Source organism: Linderina pennispora (genome assembly GCF_002104995.1).
Source record: "Linderina pennispora strain ATCC 12442 chromosome Unknown DL89scaffold_3, whole genome shotgun sequence".
Classification (NCBI taxonomy): domain Eukaryota; kingdom Fungi; phylum Kickxellomycota; class Kickxellomycetes; order Kickxellales; family Kickxellaceae; genus Linderina; species Linderina pennispora.
Window position 1 is genome coordinate 853,308 of NW_024468251.1, and position 20,931 is coordinate 874,238.

At 56.1% G+C, this 20,931-nt stretch overlaps 11 protein-coding genes across 11 annotated transcripts; 4 read left to right on the forward strand and 7 right to left on the reverse strand.

Annotated features, from left to right (window-relative positions):
- Positions 1-1,021: 1,021 nt before the first annotated feature.
- On the forward strand, positions 1,022-6,127 carry DL89DRAFT_282266 (uncharacterized protein; the record flags this gene model as incomplete). Its single annotated transcript, XM_040889679.1, has 9 exons — positions 1,022-1,649; positions 1,704-2,666; positions 2,695-3,170; positions 3,292-3,790; positions 3,914-4,082; positions 4,117-4,446; positions 4,502-5,099; positions 5,182-5,250; positions 5,279-6,127. Exons 1-9 carry the CDS (start codon positions 1,418-1,420, stop codon positions 6,125-6,127), a joined length of 4,185 nt encoding a protein of 1,394 aa, XP_040745552.1. The 5' UTR covers positions 1,022-1,417.
- Positions 6,128-6,382: 255 nt separating this feature from the next.
- Positions 6,383-6,980, reverse strand: DL89DRAFT_265768 (ribosomal 60S subunit protein L29; the record flags this gene model as incomplete). Its single annotated transcript, XM_040886815.1, has 1 exon — positions 6,383-6,980. A coding segment is annotated over exon 1 (211 nt), but the record flags the coding sequence as incomplete, so codon positions are not given.
- Positions 6,981-7,024: 44 nt separating this feature from the next.
- Positions 7,025-7,677, reverse strand: DL89DRAFT_108618 (uncharacterized protein). The gene is made up of 2 exons (XM_040883073.1): positions 7,161-7,677; positions 7,025-7,051 (listed from the first exon to the last, which is right to left on the reverse strand). Exon 1 carries the CDS (start codon positions 7,591-7,593, stop codon positions 7,285-7,287), a length of 309 nt encoding a protein of 102 aa, XP_040745554.1. The 5' UTR covers positions 7,594-7,677; the 3' UTR covers positions 7,025-7,051; positions 7,161-7,284.
- DL89DRAFT_108630 (uncharacterized protein) lies at positions 7,496-8,838 on the reverse strand. Its single transcript, XM_040883074.1, has one exon. It carries the CDS (start codon positions 8,723-8,725, stop codon positions 7,763-7,765), a length of 963 nt encoding a protein of 320 aa, XP_040745555.1. The 5' UTR covers positions 8,726-8,838; the 3' UTR covers positions 7,496-7,762.
- A 1,052-nt stretch (positions 8,839-9,890) lies between these two features.
- DL89DRAFT_255810 (uncharacterized protein) lies at positions 9,891-11,089 on the reverse strand (the record flags this gene model as incomplete). Its single annotated transcript, XM_040885387.1, has 2 exons — positions 9,891-9,935; positions 9,965-11,089. The coding sequence occupies 2 exons, from the start codon at positions 11,087-11,089 to the stop codon at positions 9,891-9,893; spliced, it is 1,170 nt and encodes a 389-aa protein (XP_040745556.1).
- Positions 11,090-11,260: 171 nt separating this feature from the next.
- DL89DRAFT_265770 (uncharacterized protein) lies at positions 11,261-13,448 on the reverse strand. Its single transcript, XM_040886816.1, has one exon. The coding sequence runs from the start codon at positions 13,326-13,328 to the stop codon at positions 11,682-11,684; it is 1,647 nt and encodes a 548-aa protein (XP_040745557.1). The 5' UTR covers positions 13,329-13,448; the 3' UTR covers positions 11,261-11,681.
- Positions 13,449-13,745: 297 nt separating this feature from the next.
- Positions 13,746-14,818, forward strand: DL89DRAFT_108761 (uncharacterized protein). Its single transcript, XM_040883075.1, has one exon. It carries the CDS (start codon positions 14,045-14,047, stop codon positions 14,633-14,635), a length of 591 nt encoding a protein of 196 aa, XP_040745558.1. The 5' UTR covers positions 13,746-14,044; the 3' UTR covers positions 14,636-14,818.
- A 594-nt stretch (positions 14,819-15,412) lies between these two features.
- DL89DRAFT_109049 (N-acetylglucosaminyldiphosphodolichol N-acetylglucosaminyltransferase Alg13) lies at positions 15,413-16,053 on the forward strand. Its single transcript, XM_040883077.1, has one exon. It carries the CDS (start codon positions 15,455-15,457, stop codon positions 15,953-15,955), a length of 501 nt encoding a protein of 166 aa, XP_040745559.1. The 5' UTR covers positions 15,413-15,454; the 3' UTR covers positions 15,956-16,053.
- Positions 16,054-16,152: 99 nt separating this feature from the next.
- On the forward strand, positions 16,153-16,920 carry DL89DRAFT_291363 (uncharacterized protein; the record flags this gene model as incomplete). The annotated part of the gene is made up of 1 exon (XM_040890189.1): positions 16,153-16,920. One exon carries the CDS (start codon positions 16,153-16,155, stop codon positions 16,918-16,920), a length of 768 nt encoding a protein of 255 aa, XP_040745560.1.
- A 26-nt stretch (positions 16,921-16,946) lies between these two features.
- DL89DRAFT_265773 (uncharacterized protein) lies at positions 16,947-17,439 on the reverse strand (the record flags this gene model as incomplete). Its single annotated transcript, XM_040886817.1, has 1 exon — positions 16,947-17,439. A coding segment is annotated over exon 1 (400 nt), but the record flags the coding sequence as incomplete, so codon positions are not given.
- Positions 17,253-18,601, reverse strand: DL89DRAFT_109047 (uncharacterized protein). Its single transcript, XM_040883076.1, has one exon. It carries the CDS (start codon positions 18,354-18,356, stop codon positions 17,586-17,588), a length of 771 nt encoding a protein of 256 aa, XP_040745562.1. The 5' UTR covers positions 18,357-18,601; the 3' UTR covers positions 17,253-17,585.
- Positions 18,602-20,931: the final 2,330 nt, after the last annotated feature.

A 20,931-nucleotide genomic window follows, 5' to 3' on the forward strand; every position in this document is an offset into this window, starting at 1 on the left:
CGGCATCTGGCACTTGGCACGCGTCTATTTCCCAGGTGACAGGCGACGGCTATGAATTTGACAGAGGGTTCCTAACGCAAACAAATGGCGATGCTTTGTGTTCGGCACAGCAACCAAGGATCCGCAACCCAAATAAACACTGCCCGTCCTGCATGAACACACTGGCATGACGCCCACCGATTCGCTGCGCGCCAGCCAGGAACCCAGGAGCCTAGTCGATTCTGCTGGTCGCCACACTGCAGCAGGACAACAAAAAAGTTCGGGAGAAATATCTTTTAGAACCAAATCAAGGCAGAACTCCCGGACAGGGAGCTGCCGTCGCTGGTGCCTTTGGCAGATTCGCTAGGTCAAAGGACCCAATAGGAGTCCGATATGCAAAGAGCTATTTTTACCACAGCTCTCGATAGTGCATTGTTGCCGAGTGTTGACACGTTCCTGGAGCAAGGTGGAGGCAAGCAGTGCTGATTTCTTCATTCACCATGCCGCTTGCAGGTGATTCGGTGGTCTTATTGTGTGCCTGCACTCTTGCATCTGCCCTCCCCCACCATGTCCGGTGCTGTTGCGCAAGTGCAGGATACCTGGCCCGTACATCTGCTTTCCAGCTGATGCCGACAAAAATAGAGGCTGTTCAGCGTCGCAATGTTACCCCCAATGTCTTTAGCAATTCCGCCATGTCCTTGGGGTGTGCGCTGTAGGGTAATGCATATACGCGCATGCGTGCAAAAATAGTATACATGTGTGGGTGACAGATGCGCTCCCTGCCTGCTGAATAAAAGTTTAACTCGGGAACTCCAATGCCAGCCCACTGACTATTCTATAATCGGACGGGGGCGCCTTTTCGTTGTTTATGCTTGGGTAGAGCAAAACATGTATCCCAGACCCTTGTCGGATGCTGCTAAATTGGAGTTGCTACATGCTTGGCAAGTCACAATCTACCCATTCTGCGTTTGCCGGGAGGGAAAGAGATTGCGAGACGGCACGCGCCTGTCCCTCAAAAATTGCCTTTGCCAGTATTCATAGAGTCGCTGGCAAGAAAACGGAATTTGGCTTTGATATTGCCTGCGCAGGTAGTTTGATATAAAAGTCTGCAGACATGCAAGACGTGCTCTTTTTCTCCCCTGCCCGCCATCTTTACTGGAAATAAAAAGGCACCCATTTTCTCGCGCTGGTTCATTTCTCCCCCCTCACTGTTGTTTTCTTCATCCCCTATTCAGCCGTCTGCCTACGCTCAGCGATATTCCAATCAATCGGATTTCCCCCTTTCTTCTCATTGGAATCCATCGCCTTACTAATTTTCTTACTCATTGAACCACGCTGTCTTTTTCGCGCACTGACTATTCGACGCACTTGCCCAGACAGAAACGGCAAACGCTACTTCCCACACACTCAGGTAACGGCCAAGCAAGACTAGCCTAGAATGATGGCAGCACAAACTATAGACTACCCTGTGGCCGAATGGCCGACTAGCAAGCGAACTGCAGCGAGCAATCGCAAATCATGTACATTTGCGGCCTCGTCCCTTCCACTTTTAGCCAGGCGCAGTATGCGCGTCAATGGAGATCCGCCAGAGTTTCTTGTCTTCTCACTGAGCGCTGGTGCTGATCGCGCCTTGTTTTTGACTCGTATCATTCAGCTCGCAATCGCCATACGTGCAAAAAAAAAAAACTTTTTTTGACTAAAAAGCGCACTGTCATCTCTTGTAGAGCCTACTTCGAAGCAGGGGGCCAGAATCGTGCATCTCGACGCTTGTGTATGCCCGCGCCTGCATATCATCTATTTTTATCGTCGACTATATCTGTCCTCAGCAGCACCCCTATGCAGCACCAGCAGGATCAGCAGCACCAGCACCAGCACCAGCGGCAGCAGGAGCCACCTGCAGGCACATAGCCAGGGCTTATCGCACAGCAGCTATCGCGACAGGCTACTCGCATGGCACCAGCGCCAGGTCCAGCAGGCGGCCGACCCCAGGTCTGATGGCCAAGGAGCCAGCAGCTCAGGAGGACCCAGGGCTATTGCCAGTGGGATCGACATCACTGTATCTCACAGAGGCGGAGGAGCGGCAGCGGCCGGAAGCTCAACGCGCCGCCATTCGACCAACAGCAATCAAGGCTCGCAGGCGACCGTGGCACACACCCACGCGGTAGCAGCTCACAAAAACCCAGCCTTGCTTTCGCCCCTTCCTGCGGCGAACCTGTCTTCTTTCCCAGTCCTCAACAGCACCGCTCCTAACCTATTTTCCTATTTCTCCCCGCACTCAACCGCCGACTCTGGACACCCTATTTTTTCCTCAACTCCTCACGAATCGCAGTTTCGCAATTCCCTTCCCGCCTCGGCTACAACTCCCACCTGGTTTCACCTCGAATCGGGAATGAGCGCTTCGACAACGCCAACCAGCGGCCACCCACCCACCCACACTACGCAGCACGTTTTTGGAAACGCAGCAAATATGCCGAGCCCAACCACACCAACCTCCCAGTCTGCATCGGTGCATGTGGGCTCAGCGGCGAATAGAGTCAACCAGGCGTGTGCCAGCTGCCGACGGAAAAAGGTGCGCTGTAACGGCGTCCAACCAACCTGCGGCAATTGTCTGGCCCGCGGAGTAGAGTGCACGTACCTGGCACAAAAGAAGCGCGGCCGCCCGCCCAAGGCCCAGCAGCGCCAGACAGGTATCCCGTATTACGCCCCGTCGTCAAGTCAGCAGCAGCAGTCAGCAGCAGCCGTCACAATGGCCGAGCAACAGCGCACCGACCACGCATTTTGTCCCCACTGGGCCCAAAACCCCGCCTGCCAGCGCCGGGTTCCCAGTTGGCCAGGCTCAGCAGGCGCTGTCGATTGCTAGCTCGATGGTATCAGGCCCTGAGTACTTTAGCCAGTGGGTATCGTCGGCCAATCCTGCACAGTATCCAGCTCACAGCGGGTCCATCATAACCACGTCGACAATCCCCATCGATCCCCAGCAGCAGCAACAGCACACGTTCTCTGGGGCCGATCATGCAATGTCATTATACTCGTCGTCGATTGGATCTGGCCCGGGTCCGCTGAATCAGTCGCACGTTGCCGCTACTTCTGCTGCAGCCCACCTGACCACTGCTGTCCCCGTCGCCAACAGCAGCAACAGCATTAACACAAACGGCAACGCAGCCGTCGACAGCGGGTGTTTACAAACATCGGTAGGCGCGGACCATCACCACCAGCAACAGCGGTCATCACCCGCTATTGCAAACCCAATCGACCAGTCTGCCAATAGCAGCAATGCGGCGTTATCCGGCAGTATGCAAACTCAGATCCCAGCAGCAGCAGCAGCAGCAACAGCAGCAACAGCAGCAGCAGCGCCAGCCTCACCCATTCGGCAATCAGTCGTCCGGAGCTCAGATGCAGCCTGCGATCGCCGACGACGCAGCGCCGAATTCTATCCACCTGGGCCAGCCACAGACCGCGCCGTACAACAATTCAAATTACCTAGACTTTGATTCGCTCAACCAGCAGGGCAGTGGGCTGCTATCGGGCTACTTGGGCTCGGCCCAGACCGACGTGCATGGATCTGACTATTTTGGCTCGTTCTCAACCGGGCCCGATGCGCCACAACGCAGCAGCCTAGATGACATCGATTTGCAGAACTTTTCGTTCAACTTCGGCACCAACTTGCAGGGATTTGACGGCTCGGCTATGGCGGCAGCGGCAGCTGCTTCCGCCGGAGTTGGAAGTGCAGCCGGCACATCGGCGGCGATCACCGGCGGGACTGCAGTGTCAACTCCAGGTGGCGATGACCACCCGGGAATGCACCATATGGGTGCTATCGTACCGCCTCTATCGACGATTCCGAGCAACGACCACATTCCCATTTGGCTTCAGCGGCACCCATGGCTATTTTAACCCGCTCACTGTGCCACCGCCAATGCCGGCGCTGCTGCAGCCTCAAACGATGCCGCACTCCTATCCCCGCCTTCCAGGCAGTCAGCTCTCGGCGGCCCCACGCAATGGAGCGCGACGCCGCTATCGTTCACTCTCGGAAACGTCGCGATTGCCATGGCCAAAAAGGACACCAACGCCGACTATGTGCAGAGCACCCTCGACCACCTGTCGTATGTGACGCAGAACATCTCGAGCGCCAGCCAGGATGCGCTGGTGCATGCCAAAGAGGCAGCCGCCGAGGCCTGTCGCAACGTCTGCGCACAGGGATCCCGACGAGATCACGGCTGTGCACACCCCAATCCACGAGTCGCTGCTTCGCCTGGAGCGCCGCGTCGAGCTGGCAGAGAGGGCCGTACACAACTACTTTTGCTTCCTGCACCACCAGATGCCAATCATCCACAAGCCCACATTCATCTCCCAGCTGCGTGATGGCACCGTCAACCACTTTGTGTGGTTCGCACTGCGCGCTCTCTCCTCGCGCATATTCCTCAACACGCACATGCTGCAGAACGACGAGGTGCTCATCGAGGAGGAGTACTTTGCCACCAAGGCACACGCCTGCTCTGTCATCTGAGCTGAACCGGCCCAGCGTTGAGGTTGTGCAGGGCTTGGCATTGCTTTCCCTCTTTGTCTACGGAACGCCGCGCTGGCAGGAGGCGTCCATGTATTGGTGCAAGGCCACACGCTTGGCCCAGCTGATGGACTTCCATGTGATTGACGCCCCAACGCGTTCAATCGCAACGCGGATGCACTTTGGGATATTCGAGCCGCCCAAGCAGGGCAGCACACACAGCAACGATCTGGCGCTGACTCCCGGCGACTTCGCTGGCCAGTATGTGCCGCTGTCGCTTGGCGCTGACGCCCTTGGAGGCCGAGCTGCGGCGGCGCCTGTGGTGGGTGCTATTCACAAACGAACGGTTCTGCTCAATCGCCGAGCGGCTGCCGACCATGGTCGACGAGTGCCGCATGTTTGTGCACTTCCCGTGCAACGCACGCGAGTGGGACCGCCCAGTCTTCACCTATCAGGCACCCGATCGCGTGCCGCGGTATCTGCGCGAGGGTACACGCGCACGCGGCCAAGCGACGACCTGTACAAGCTGACTCTGGGCCAGGAGATGCGTCTGCGCAAGAACGACAATCTGTACATGATGTCTGAGATCGAGTACGGCTTCACCATGAGCCACCTGGTCGCATTCTTGGCCGACATGAGCTCGCTGTTCCGCCCGCGGTCGCCCTATCGGTAACGACTACACCCCAATGTACATCCAGATGTCGTGGACCGACAAGATGAAGGCCCTGCGTGCCAATGTCGAGCGCGTCGAGCGCATCTGCGAGATGGTGCGCCAGGACTACCTGCAGCGGCTAGCGACGCCAGTCAACCAAAACAGCAAACCCTGGACGCCGGTCTCGCAGCCCGGCTCGGCTACCCACAGCAGCGCAGCCGACGGAAGCAGCCGACGCAACTCACGGCCCAACGGCTTCAACGACCCGCTGCTTCGACTGCGAGGTGTACGCGCCTGGAATCGAGTTCCCACACCTGCACTACTTGGCCATGCTGATCCTGTATTCGGCACTGAACATGCATCTGTACCGCATGGTGTTCCAGATCCACTATGAGTACTCGAGCTCGCTGCCAGCGCCCGACCAGCGCGTGCAGGAGGACAAGGATCTCCTGGCTGCGTTTGACCAGTACGTCAAGGACCTGTGGCTGCGAACGACCACGGCGGCCCAGCAGGTGTCGCGTATCCTGCGCGGGGAGTACCCGGGCATCCCGCCGTCGGTTCTGGCGCTGGCGGGCATCCGCAAGCCCAGTGACAGCTCGCACAACACGCCCAACAACGTGCCCGGTGATGGCCCCGATTCGCTGAACAGCGACGCAATGGACGTTGACTCCGAGGTGTCTACGGAGCCCGTCAAGCCATTGTCGCACAAGGACCGGATGAAACAGGTGTTCCAGGAGAAGATCAAGGCCCAAGAGGCACACCTGCGCCAGGTCGCCATGTCGGTGTTTGGCGTCCTACCGCCGCACGCTGCCGTACTCGCTGCTGCTCGCGGCCAAGATCCACATCGACAATATCGAGTGGTGGGCCAAGGAGAACCAGGAGAGCAAGACAGTCCACGCGTACCTGGATCCTGGCCGAGATCGTGCGGTTCCTCGAGACACACCAGACAGCGTTCTCGAACACCGACTACGTGTCGCTGGTCAAGGGCGTGATGCGCGCCGACATAATTAATTAGTTCACTCTTTTGCTGATGCCTCCGACCCATCCATGCTATGTATCTCGACAGTTACGTCCAGCACAGCACATTCCACCCAATACACATACACAGCCCCTCTTGCACCATGTTACGTACATGTTCCCTCACATTATTCACTATCATGTTAAAGTTTCCATTTGACACTTTTCCTTCTACTCCGCCCGGGCCAAAGAGCGCTCGTTGAATGCCATTCCTAATAGACTGGCGCAAAGAGATGTCCCGCCGAGCAGAGAAAAAAATGAGCGAGAAAAAAGAAGCTTCACGCGCCATTGGGCTATTTACTGCTGGGCAGCCTTCGGCAGCCTTGGCAGCCATCTTAGCCTTGTGGACAACCTTGAAGGTGCCGCGCTTGGCGAAACGCTGGTTGCGCAGGAACTTGGGGTCAACACCCTTGAGCGAAGGGTACCGGTTGGCCTTGGGCTTCTTAATGCCGTTGCGGTGAGCCTTCTTGTTCTGGTTGTGGTTCGTGTGGTTCTTCGACTTCGACATGGTAGCTACAATATGCACGATGTTGGTGGCGATTCCCCTTATGAATTAGCACTGGCTGTTTCGAACCCAAATGTCAACGGCAACCGCATTGGCGAACTCGCATTTCAGAGCGCCCCAATTCGAATTGGTCGCTGCCTTCTTTCTCAATTCAAATCGCCCTTCCTCCAAACTGCCGCCGAGCCCAAAACCTGCGGTTGCCGCATCCATCAACGCGCCCGTCCAAAGTCCCGTCATCCTGCAGCCGCGGATGGATTCATTCTTCTTACCGAAATAATTCTGGACTAGCTCAGGTGAAAGATGGATCGCAGGGCGCACCGCACACACCCACGAAATCAAGCCAAGGCTGGACTCAGCCAAAACGGCACAACTCCAGGGCTGTGATTCAAATGGACTAGGATTAATATCAGATCAGTGCACTGGGCTTGTGGAAATTGGCAGGCGAATTTTATTGTGCGCTTTTGGGCCAGCAGCGACCAAGCGATTTCGGGGCATTTCCGTACCTACTGTCGCCCTTTCTCTCAACCAAAATTGCGCGCATCCTGTATTTTTGTTTCTCTATTCGTTGCATCCAGCAGTACTGTTTCTACACAAATCTCCTATACAAAATGAGCGAAGAAGGCGAAGCTAATTTCGACCCGGGCCAGCTTCCCGAGGCCACACCAGCAGCACCTGTGCCGCCGCCTGCAACTTCGCGCCCCCCCTCAAGTGCGAGCATAGGCAAGCCAGTGCAAGACACGCGTGAGCCCTCCATAGCTGGCGACAGCAACGGCGATTCGCGCAGCGTCCGTAGCAGCAGCCGACGCGGCGACTACAGTTCTCGCTACGCCAACTACCCGCCGCGTTCGCCTGGCCAAGGCTGGGCACAGCGCCCCGAAGACGAGTACTATCGGCGCGACAACCGGTCGCGGTCGCGGTCTGGCGAACGTGATGCATCACGGCGCGCGTACTACGATGCACAGCGGCGGGACGGATACCGCCAGGAGGAAGAGCACCGGGGCGGGTACAGCGGGCGTCGGTATAACGACAGAGAGTATGCGCCGAGGTATTACAAGCGGTTTGAGCGCGATCCTGGAAGATACCGCCGGAGGGAGGCAGGCAGGTACTACCGGGGCGGGTACGGGAGGGAGGAGCCGGACGGAGAGGACTTGGCCCGACGGGATATGGACAAGGAAAGGGCAATTGAGGAACTCAGGTCGAGGGTGCGCGCAAGAGGCGGGGAGCGGGAGGAGCCGGCTGGGGCACCGCCGCTTGCGCAACCAACACCTCGGAGCACAGCAGCCGACACAGCAGTGCCCAGTACTGTTGACAAGCCTGCGGAGACTACCACCGCACCCACGGTAGCACCCAATCCTTCAATCGAGCCGGGACAGGCAGTGGATCCAGATGATCTCGAAGAAGGAGAGCACGTCGAGGGGGTAGCGGATGAGGAACCTCCAAAGCCCGCTGAGCCCCAATACAGCGTGCGTGCGTCAGGATCAGACCGTGATCCGCGACCGTGACCGTGACCGCAGTCGCAGCCATAGCCAGAGCCACTACAACCGAGACCCAATGTACTCGGCGCGTAGCCGTAGCCGTGGGCGACCAGCATTCCGCGACCGTAGCCGCAGCCGAGGTCGCTACGGCGAGTTTGAGTCACAGGACCCCGGGCGTAGAGCGCCTGGATACCGCGACTATGAGCGCAACAAACGCTATGAGGAGTATCCAGACCGCCGTGACTACCGCGGCGGCAGATACTACAACAGCCGGTATGATCGCGGCTACTCATCCCGCTATATAGGTAGTACACCGCACAGCCCTGAACCGTACCGCGGCGACCGTCGACACTATAGTGGGAGGTATGATCGGTATGAGGCAGGCGGTGCACGGTCGCCTGAGGAACGCGCTGGCAGCCCTGTCCGCCGGTCCCGTTCGCGTGAGGCAAGCGGAAGTAGAAGCAGACCGCCAAGACCAGCCGATTATGCTGAGCCGCGCGGACCAAGCCCGGCACGCCAAATGCCTCGGTCGATGTCGCGGTCTCGGTCACCCGGCGTGTACCGTCGCAATACCGATGATTATAGGCCGGCATGCTTACGCCGACTCACCCAGCCGCTCAGCCAATGTTGCCGACGATGCATCGAACCCACCACCCCCGCCACCTCCAATGGTACCTCACTCTCAGTCGATGCATAGCCACAGCGGCAGCTACCCTGACGCGCCCTACCGGTCGTACTCGTCGCGCAACCCTGCGGCGTCAGACAGGTACGCCGTACAATAGCCGATACGAGTACGATAGCCAGCCGCCGCCTCCGCGCCATGGTCGTCAGCAGAGCATGGGTAGTGTGCAGTACCCGAACGGCTACCAGCAGCAGCGCGACCAAGTCGCCAGGCTCAGTTGCCATGCATCGGGCAAACAGCAGCCACTATGCAGCACAGCAACCACTGCAGCAGCAGACATCGCTGCCGCCTCCTCCACCGCCAGAGCCGACGCGAATCGGCAGCGATTTATGCATTGCTCGTGGAGCAGATACTGCGGAATGGCTGGAGGCCCGGGAAAAGGCTCGCGAGCAGGCGAAGCGTGTGCAGGAGCTGACAGCAGCGACACGTAGGTCTGGATTCGATCTGGCGTACTCAAACTGGGGTGTGCAAAAGGCCGACGGGCAGATGCAGCTTGCCAACTGGCATCTTGAGCGTGCCGAGCAGGGGCTAAATGCAGCAGTCGACGAACTCATTGGCGAGGGTTTGATGGGCGATATGTAATCATATTTTTCTGGGTGAGGTGCATATATTACGTATCGAGCACTAATCTCTGTGTGGAAACTCTTTGACCTCGACATCCTCCCGATTCACGTTCTTGAGCTCCTCTCTCATTTCGTCGACGTAAAAATTCCAGAACTGTCAATTCCAGCAACGAGGGGAGCCACTTGGTCAGCTCCGCTAAACCTTCGATGTCAATAAACCGATCTGACCGGAAGTGTAGGCTCTGCAGTTTGATATTGACTGGCTCCAAGTCGTCGACCATGGGGATTTGTCTCGCCTCGTCGTCAATAGTGCTGCGGTCCCATTGCCAGCTGGTTACGTCGCGGCGATCCATGGTCAGACATACAATGGATAAGTACCAGAGCTTTGGGAGCTGTGAAAGGAGGCCGGTGAGTTCAGGCAGCGTTGCAACATCTGTTCTGAAATCGAGGACCCGGAGATTGTACCACCTGGTAAGTGCAGGGAACGGGAATGTGGAATTTGTTAGAACGGCTTTAGTTGCCATCGAAGGTGCTTTGTAAAGGTGAGTAACATGATGTCTAGGCAACAGTTGTGTAGGCTGACAAACCTGGTCCCGCGCGAAAATGCTAAACGCCTGCGTGAATGTAAGTAAATGAGGGTCGATATGCTGAAGACGATTGACTGGCTCAAGAAAGCTTGTTCTGGACTGTCTTACTCCCACAAACAGTTTGTAAAACTCCAGGACATGTCTAGTGGAATCGGCGATATACAATCGTTCGAGGGCCGGGAACGTAATTGTGAGTCCGTCTGTAGAGTAAATTGCTGGAGATGGTTCAACCTGTCTAGGATCATAAAGTACAATCAAGCTGCGTAGGCAAGGGAAAGTGAGGTTTCCACGGCAGTCAGATGTAAATAGATACCAAGGATCCCTAGCTGCAGTCAGCTCGTAAAGTCTCAAAGTCTGAAGAGTGGCAGGGTTAAAGAGAGCTGCACAGCCAAGGTCCTTCACGACGTTAATGTTTAGGTCGAGGCAGGATAATGTGCCTGAAACATTTAAAAGGTCATAAGAAGGGAATGGGAGAAGACATTGGAGTTTTGTAGCACGAGCAAGCAATGCGCGCTGTAAAGTAAGATAAAAGGAAGAATATCTGTCACCAATCTGAAGAATTCCAGGGCTAAAGCCTACTTTGTCATATAGATAATACCATACAAAACTGATATTGGGAAGTATGGAAAGCAGTAGTGAGACTTTGGCGTATACATCTGTAGTCTCATCTGCCTGCTCATCTTCTCTAACGGCGGTATGGACGCCCTGGCCAAGAAAGAATAGATGCTCAACCCCAGTCCATGGCGTATCCAAAATATTTAAGGCTGCTAGCGCTGATGTTAAGAGTAGCTTGCTGTGGCAAGGACCGGACATTACCACCCGCATTTCTCTCGTAAGATGCTGTCTGCTCATGGCGAGGATGAAGCTCAGATTGGTGGCCCATTTGTGGCTATGGAGTGGCTGGCTGTTACTCGAAGTGTTTGTATGTTTAATGGCACTGCGTTCAACGACAAGCGTTTCAGTAGCGTAGAGCGGCATGCAGTCTTTCCAGAATTTGCACACAGTGGTGAGTTCAGCGATGCGTCGGAAGTCATCCATAGCGGAGTTTGAGCCTAAGTGCTGGTGGGTTGCAGTGTCTAATATTCTGGAGATAATAGCTGCGCCAAGTAGGTTTATGCTGTCCATGTGAAATGAAAGCAGTGGTGGGGCGATGCTGATAGCGGCGATGTGATGGTAATATTTTGGGGAGAGAAAATGGAGAGCAACCTGTGAAAGCAGGGAATTGATTAAGGAGAAAAGGATCAAGCGAAGGCGAGCATCTTGTCTATATATGGCCGACTGTGAGTGGCATTTGGCCGCCTATCCTACTTTTATCTGCCAGCGCTCCCGGCCCCTGTTTATTGTCACGGGTGCGATGTGAGTGGAAATCTGGACAGAACCTGACCACCAATCAAGGCAGACAATCGGGGCAGAGTCTGCTGTTTTGCAAGCAGCAGCGCATGCATGCATTTATGCAGGATGTAGTGCTAGCTGTGAATACTGATAGCCCAGAGTGAATAAGTGCAAGAACCGTGCCAACTTCTCACTCGGATTTACTCCAAACTAACATATATTCTTGATCTCTTTGCCTAATTCTAATGTCTCCTGCAGATTCTGCCACACCTAGACCCGTTACAAGGTACATAGTTATACCGATCACTAGCAGCATTAGCTTATGATATCTGGTAAACAGTACATGTTAAGTGACGTATTGGACCGACATATAATTTACTGGTCCTCAACCCCTGTGCGGAAACTCGCTGACCTCGACATCCTCCCGATTCACGTTCTTGAGCTCCTCTCTCATTTCGTCGACGTAAAAATTCAGAACTGTCAATTCCAGCAACGAGGGGAGCCACTTGGTCAGCTCCGCTAAACCTTCGATGTCAATAAACCGATCTGACCGGAAGTGTAGGCTCTGCAGTTTGATATTGACTGGCTCCAAGTCGTCGACCATGGGGATTTGTCTCGCCTCGTCGTCAATAGTGCTGCGGTCCCACTGCCAGCTGGTTACGTCGCGGCGATCCATGGTCAGACATACAATGGATAAGTACCAGAGCTTTGGGAGCTGTGAAAGGAGGCAGGTGAGTTCAGGCAGCGTTGCAACATCTGTTCTGAAATCGAGGACCCGGAGATTGTACCACCTGGTAAGTGCAGGGAACGGGAATGTGGCATTTGTTAGAAATGCATCAATAGCCACTGATGGTGTTTCGTAGAACTGAGTAAACCTACTCCTCGGTGGCCGCGGTTCAATAGGGTTAACTGGCTCTTCGCCAAAAAACCTCAGAATGCTAGCAGTTTTCACTATTTCAGGATCAATAAAAGGTAGACGATCGATGGGCTCTGAGATATTTGTAAGGTATGGTGCTTCTCCAAACAGGCCGTGGAACCCTACCACATGCTTAGTGGAATCAGAGATATACAATCTTTCGAGGGCTGGGAACACAATTGTGAGTCCGCCTGTAGAATAGAGTGAGGGCGTAGCTTGTTCAAGTCGTTTGTAATAAAGTATAACCAGTTCGCGCAGACAGGGAAACGTGAGGGCACCATTGCGGCTGGGTTTAAACAAATACCAAGGATCTTTAGTTGCAGTCAGCTCGTAAAGCCTCACAGTCTCGAGAATGTCCGGGTCAAAGAGAGGCACACGGCCAAGGTCCTTCACGACGTTAATGTTTAGGTCAAGACGGGAGAGTTTACCTGTAAAGTATAAAAGAGAATCAGAGGGGAATGGGAACATACATAAAAGTTTGGTAGCTCGATTGAGCATTGCACGCTGTAATGTAAAATAAAAAGGAGAGGCACCATCGGGATGCGAAGGATACCCTGAACTAAAGCAAGAGTGTTGGAATGCATGATACCCCATAGAGCAGATACCGGGGAATGTGGAGACCATACGGGAAATGTCAGTGTGCAAGTGTGTAGCCTTTTCCACGAGCGCAATTTTCATGCCTGCATAGAATACCCCTTCACCAATAAAGAATAACTCCTCGACCCCTGTCCATTGCGCGGTCGAAATATTTAATGCTGCAAGTGCAGATGTAAGACGTAATCTACACCCACACAAGCCTAGCATTACCACTCGCATCTCCTTCACAAGATTTCGTTTCCCCATAGTGACTATGTAGTTGAGATTGGTAGACCATTTAGTTTCATGGCCAGGAATGCAGCTATCTCTAGGAGCCACGTCACACGAGTATGAACGTTCTGCAATAAGCGTCTCACTAGCGTATGGTGGCATACAGTCTTTCCAATACCTGCATACAGTAGTGAGCTCTACAACATGTCGAAAATCATCCATGCCGGAGTGTTTATGAAGAGTGTTGTTCGTTGCGATATCCAAAACCCTAGAGATAATGGCGGCGCCAAGCAGATTAAGACTATCCATGGTAGATAAAGGGGTTGTGGCGAGGTGATGGTGGTAGTGTTAGCAGAGCCTGACTGGTATATGTCTGTCTGATGTGGATTAAAAATGGCATAGGGAAGAAATCCACGAGCAGGGAGGTAATTGCCCTTTTATATTGTTGTGGCCACTATGGGTTTTGGAGGGGTTGTACCTATTTTCATCGCACAGATCCATCCTTGCAAATTGCAACGGCACAACAGAAGACATAAGAGGTCTACAGAAACCTGCCTTCCAATAAGAGCGTATTCGGATGTGCCGAAATCAACACTGTGTTTCTAAATTGGTGAAAGCAGCAAGTACGTGCCAATTCTCGGAGGGTAGAGATGCCAAGAGGGCACATGGCATGGATGGAATGTGCAGCACTGTGAGCAGCAGAACCGTGCCCGTTTTTCTGACATAGCAGATACATGGATAAATTATACGCTCCTTGAGTTTTACAGTGTGTGCGCTGCCTTTAGAGTGGCAATCTGGTCTGCAAAATGGTGCATCAGACGTCCTAAGGGCCCATCATTCGTGGATAGATGTCTATGGTGTGGAAACTGCGGAAGATTTGAGTGGAAAGCTGATGCTGTGGAAAGAGGCCAGCACTTCCTTTCCAGCCGATATTGACATCCCTGCTGCTAGTCTCGGAAGAGAAGCAAGGAAAGCGATGCAAGCCGGAGCTTGCTCTTGTCGTGCCTGTTGGATGGAGGGCCGGGATGGGGGATATGCATTTGGAACGCGGCGATCCCCTGGAAAGTGCGGGATGGGCGTTCCTGATCAAGCGAGGAGACCTTGTGCATATTGGGGATTGCCGACAACCCTCCGGCACTGCAGAGGCTGGGTGTTTCTGGCAAATGGCTCTTTGTCGTGGCACATGTGCTTTCGGTGTTTCCGCCTTGCAGCAGATGTGGAATACTTGGCATACTGCCCGGACTGCCCGTGTGTCACCTTGGTATTGTGGGCAGAATCAACCTCTTGGCCGTCAGACTCTCAGCGTGTGCTGTCTTGATTGTCAGGGTCCATTGGTGTATAGATCCTGCAGTACCGAAGGTCTGATAGCTGCACGATGGGTCCCTCAAACGAAGGAATGGTCAGTATATCAACGGACAGCTGTAGGCGCTAGCAGGGAATATGCCAGGCCCAACAAACTTAAGGGATTCTATACCTTTCCACAAGACATCAGAGATATGCAAGCTAACAAGCGTCATGGTCATCTCGAGCGTGCACTGGCACTCGTCATCCAAAATAATCCGCACTTTGCGCACAAAGTGCTCCCGCCTGTGCGTGCGAATGTAGTCGATGTTTGAAATCCAGCTGGACGCATAGCCATGTGCACAGTCGTCAGCAGTGCCGCCAGCCATGAGCATGCGTTCCAGAATAAGTGTGTGGGTAGCCAAAGGCAAGGTGCAGCTATTCTACATCTTGCACACTATCGCGAACCCTGCCACTTGGACATACTCGGGCATGCCGCACCTGTCCACAAGTATGCTGTTGCACGCTAGAGACATTCTAGACGAAATTATGTCTCGGCCCAGATGGCTTAGGTTGGCACCAGACATGCCGACTCATAGCACCAGGAAGGTGTAGGCAAAAAAATAAATGGGACGGTGAGGAAAAGGTGAAGGGGAGGCAGCAGTTCCACAGAGAGTACGGGCACTGCTGAAGTGCCCTACATGACTGCTCAGTGCCGAGTCCTCTCAGATATCTCCACCATCCACGCCAGCTGGGAGAGAGAATCGTCAGATCTCTGCCATGTCAAATTTATGGATCGTGTATTGGTACACTGGAAGAGACAAAGCTCAGAGTGGTGCAGTTTCGCTCACAAACGCTTCTGTGCAGAATTCTTTCGCGCTATGTCTAGCAATGACAAAAGCAGGGCAAGAATTTGAACCAAAGATGTGTTGCTCAGTAGACTTCCTGTGTTCCAAAGGAAACAGGAGCGCAAACTAGGCGCGAGCTGGAATATATAGGCTAGCAGCCTACGTCATCACCTAATCAGAGTGGTAATCCTGCACACCCACAAAGCGCTTTCGCTAGAAATCCGACTGTCACCAATGGTCGGTGGCACGCATTTCTTTTATTTCTCTTCCAGCATACGGTACTTCCATTCCTCTTCTTGCGCCAATATGACATCAGTATATGTGACGGTCGGATCAACGGGATTCGACGAGCTGGTGCGAGCCGTGAGCACCAAGGCGTTCCTGCTTGCGCTGTCGCAGCGCGGATTCACGCAGCTAACCGTCCAGTACGGGTCGTCCACAGATGCATTCCGGCCGCCACCGAGCGCTAAAGACCAGCATGGAATCCGCATCGACTCGTTTGACTACACAGACCGGCCCCTGCAATACATTGAGCAGGCGGGGCTGGTGATCTGCCATGCCGGCACGGGCTCGATTCTGGAGACGCTGCACAGCCAGCGGCCAGCGATTGTGGTGGTTAACGGGAGGCTGATGGACAACCACCAGCGCGAGATTGCGGAGGAGCTAGCGGGCAGGGAGTTTGTGGTGTGTGCAGAGCCTGAGGAGCTGGTGCAGTGCATTGAGGAAGAAAAGTACAGGGAGCTGAAGACGTATCCGCGCGCAGACCCGCAGCCCATTGGCGAGATTCTGGACGAGGAGATGCTGTGAGTGGCAGCCGGGAGGGGCGTTCATCTGCGGGGAATGTGAGGGGAACCGGGCACCTTGGCTTGGTCTTTTTTTCGCTGATACTAGCTATCTGGGTCACATTGATTGTAGCCGCACGCTTTCAGCTCCACATTGAATTTTTATTTGCATTCCTTATAGTTTCAGCACCAGCGCATCGTTTTTATAGAAGAAATTAGCAAATGGGCCAGCTGAGCATTGTGGAGACCAGCAGCGATCCGGAATGGAAGAAAGCATTCAACAGGCATTTGGCGCTGGAGCTGGAGAGCCCGCAGAAATTCGCAACGTGTGTGCTATCGACGGTTGACGGCAACGGGCACCCGGCGGCCCGGCTAGTGACGCCGCGCGGCTTCGTAGGCGAAGACTTTCTGCGGCTATCACCGCAGGATGGCGGGCAGTGGACGTCGGACGTGATGACGTTCTGCACGCACTCAAAGAGCATCAAGGTGCAAGAGCTGGTGGGGGTGAGCGACGTGCAGCTCCTGTACTGGTTCCCGCACGCGCAGGTGCAGGTGCGGTGCTCGGGGCAAGCGCACATGCTGTTCCACCCAGACAACCCGCACTACTCGACGCTGTCGCTGGATATCCGGCAGCGGATCTGGCGGCGCGACGAGCGGGAGGCGGGACTGGATAATAGCGAGGTGGAGCTGGATACAGAGTATATCCGCGAGCAGGCGTTTTTGAATCACTCGCCGGTGATCCAGGCGTGGTATTCGTGGCCGCCGCCGGGGCGCGTGCGGTCGGGCGATGCGTCGCTGTATCCGCAGGAGATCCCCGGGATCAAGGACGAGGAGATGCGCGAAAAGTACGGCAATGAGGCGCGCAGGAACTACGTGCTGGTGTTTGTTGACGTCACGAAGGTGGATATAGTGGATCTCAAGGATAACACGCGGAAGCTGTACAAGCGGCGTGGCGACACGACGTGGACGGTCACCAATATCAACCCATGAAGCCAAGGCTTTTTGCTAGGAGGGAGTTTTTAAGCGTTTATTACGAAGCATAGGGAGGCTTGCGAGAAATAGAAGGTGTATGAACAAATTGTGAGGGGTGTGGGGCTAGTCGATGCGCAGCTCGAGCAGCAGGCGCTCGAGCATCTGCATGGACGTGGTCCACTCGTCGGGCCAGTCCAGCATGTTGCGCAAAAGACTGACGTAATCGTGGTCAGCCCAGTACTCCTGGCAGGTGGCCAGTAGCTTCAGAAGCATCTCCAGACGCTCCTTGGAGCTCTCGACGCGCTTCACTAATTTGGCCTCGATGTCATCGTCGCCGTCCACCAGCATAGTGTGCTCGTCGCGCATCGGGTTGCTGTGGTGGCTCTCGCTGGACACACTCTTGTGCAGCGGTTCGTCTGTGTGCGAGCCGTTCATCATGTTCAGGTGGGTGGTTGAGCTGCCGCGGCTCGGCAGCGGCGTCGTGTGCTTGCTGGCGGCAGCCTGGGCGGCAGCCAGAGCGGCAGCGCCCATGGTGGTCATGACCGGAGTGTGGGGGCCGGGGGCGGGCGATGCAGGGGGATCGGCGGGAGCGAGGGCGGCGGGGATTCCCCAGGAGTCCTGGGCAGGGGTGGGGGTGGCGACGACGCTGGGGGGCTGGCTGAAGGGCTGGACGAAGGCGGGCGTCAGGTGCTCGGTGTTCGGTGGCGGTCGACGTGACTCGGCGCGGGTGCGGGCCAGGGCAATCTTCTGCCAGTGGTACTGGCAGACATGGACCTTGGCAGCCAGGTACAGCAGGAAGGGCATGTGGGGAGCGCACAGCTCCCACTCGGGCTCGGGAGCCGCGCCATCGGCATAGTTCCCGAGGCCGACGCGCGGGCGGTGGCGAGCTCAGCAGCACGGGCAGCAGCGCGGGCTCGGATGGTGTCAGCCGAGCGCACGACCTTCTTCCAGGCCTGCGTGGCAGTGCTCTCAAGCCACAGCAGGGGCGTGCAGGCCGACGAGAGCGCAGTCAGGCGCAGGCGCAGCTTCTCGTACGAGTACAGGGCCAGACACTGGTGGATGATCACCAGGCCGTGGAACTGCAGCTCGCGGTGGAACAGCGTCACATCGCGAGTGCTGTGGGAATTCGCGTCGACCGGCGCACCCATACCGCTGGCAGCATTCAGCTGCTGGCGCCACTGCGTGATCTCTGCGTCAATTACTAAAAAGTTCTTGACGAACTCGGACAGCGCATCGACCCACGCCGGGTCCTCCCACAGCTCGCGCTCGGGCCGCTCGGCGTAGCCGTTGCGGAAGAGCTGCTCGGCAGCACGGCACTGGTGGGCCACATGGCCCATGATCAGCGATAGCGGGATTGCGGACTGGAACCACAGGATCACGTCGTGGTCCATGTACCGCGGGAAGCCCACGTCCAGGGGCGCGGGGGCATTTGGCGGCGGCGTTGCTTCGCGCATTACCCGCGGGAAGCCGACGCGGTATGTTGATTCGTTGATCACAGGACAGATCCCCGGATCGCCAGAGACCAGCGAGAAATAGCGGTCGGCATAGAACAGCGACCACCAGACGCGGCGGCAGTTCTCGGCTACGATCAACGACCGCGCGCGGCGCTGCGATGCACGGACTTCGATGTGGCTCAGCTCGAGCTTGTACGCCAACCTAGCACACAGGGGAAAGAGGTGTTAGCAGACGTGTGGTCCGGTATGCATGGCGAGGCCCCGCGTGGATGCCATTGGAGAGAGCATGTCCGAGAGGAAGCATGGCGCCTTTGTTTTCTCGGGGCATTTCAGACGGGTGGGCCCAGCAAATGGCGGAGCAGGCAAGTCACGCCTGTGCGGACCAGCATCTGAGCTGGGCTCTGGGTGGGTTGTGAGGATCGGCGCTGTGGGTTTTCTGCGGGTTCACGCGCGCAGGAGGGCAAGCGAGACAACGGGCAAAATATGAAAACTTACCTTACTGCTACCTCCCGTCTATCGGCGGCCTGCTTGGTCCGGCCCATGCCGAACTCGAACATGGACAGGATAATCCAGGTCTGGATCAGGTAGGTGTTTGGGTCCTCCCGCGTGGCCACCTCGGCCAGCGACGTGGCAATAGCAGCCAGGTCCTGGCCAGCAGCATACAGCTGGCCAGATAGCACCACCGACGGCTGCTTGGAGTAGCGCTTCGACAGGGCGCGGATGGCCAGGATCAGGTAGTTTGGCACGGTGCCGTCATCGTAGGCCTCCTTGAACGACGGCCAGTGCACCACCGGGAACAGTGCGTTGAAGTAGTGGAAGAACTCGACTACGTTCGGGTCCATGTATGCCTGCGGTGCCTGCTGCGTCGTCCGCGGGATCACCAGCGGCGTGGCCTGTGCCATTGTCTGGTGCCCACCGCGCTCGCCCGCCGGTACCAGGAACGAGGGCGGCTGCACATGACGGGGCAATGGGCTCTCGCTGCCTGACGACCGATGCCCGGTACCCGCGTCGTCCTCCGATACCGCTGAATGTGGGCTGCCAGGGAACAACGCAGTCGCCAAGATACTGCCAAGCGGCGCCAGACTCTGCTGGCTGTGGTTCTGCGGGCGCCGCATCTGCTGCTTCTGTGGGATCTGGGGGATCTGGGGGCTCTGTGGGCTCTGCAGCTGCATCGGCGGCAGCATGCCCACTGCCGGAGCGCTGCGAGCCGGCGCGCTGGGCGGCGGCGGCGGTGGCGGCAGTGAGCCGTGGCCGGCGGGCTGCACGTGTGGCAGCGTCGGCAGCGTCTGAGCCGACGGGTTATGCACGGCGACTTTGGGCTGGCGCGGCAGAATCGGCAGCGGATTGGCATACGGGCGCTCGTACTCGCGGTGGGCGCGAGCCGGCCGCCCGCGTCGCCGCGACGGTACATACACGCAGTCGGTGCTGCTGCGCTGGCATGCCGTACACGCGGGCTTGCCGCCGTCGCATTTGACCTTCTTCTGCCGGCAGCTGGTGCAGGCCTGGCACTTGGCCTGCGCTTTGCCCTCCCGCGCTGCCCCGTTGCTGTCTGTCCGCGAGCTGCTGTCCGAAGCCGCGACCATTTGTGCAAAAAGTCTTGTGGAATTGGGAGTAATAGTGGAATATACCGGGTGTTTATCTGAGCGAATACAAAAATGACTCCTGTTGCTCCAAATCCCCTGTGCCTATCTCCTTGCCTCCCTCCCCAAAAATTTTATGCTGTCTTTTTTCTCCTGCCGCTCCCACTGGGCGGGAACCTCCCCACCTCTTGTGCGAAGCCCAGTTGCCTGTTTCGGCTTCCATCCTGCGGTCCAATCGTCCAGTCTCCTGTAAGCTGGCCCTTCATCTACCAAGCCCACGACTCCTCGCCCAGCCGAAGACGTAGCGACCGAAAAATAAAAAAAAAATATCCAAGCGCCATTTTCGCTCTGCCGCCTTGCAATTGATGGCGAAACCATGCCCAAAAGGAGAATTTCATCGAATACGCCTCCCCAGGCAGAAGAAGGCTTTTCTCGCCGTGCTGATGACCAACTAGTAGCTCGCAAATGTCTTTCTTGGACAGAACCCCTGCTGTAGTGCCTGGTGCGCATTTCTGAACCCATCACAATCCGCCCTGTGATGCTTGCGCAGTATCGCATTGCTCCGCTTCTCCTTCCCTGTCCCTCGCCCGCCCGCGCACCAGCGCACATGCGCAAGAGCGAGGAACAGTGCGATGATCCCCATTTCCCGTGGGTTGAGCCGCAAATGGCCATGCACACCAGGAGCATCACCTTGAGGCACGAGATCATCTGTTGATGTGCAATCGCCCGCTGCCGTAGAAAAACTGCACTGGCCTAGCTGCGCTCAAGCCCACACCTCCACAGTCCCACGCAGCAGCTGGTCCAAAAAGAATCCCGCCTATTGCAGATCGGCTGCTGAGCCGAAATGAAGCTCAAAAAGCTGACTGCTGTCCCTGTGAGCAGACAAAACAAAATGCTGGCAAAAAGATGTGCAAAGGAAACTCCCCCATTCGCTTGTAAATGCTCGATCGTCCATCTCGGGATTTGTATGCAATGTCAATGTCCAGCAGCTACGC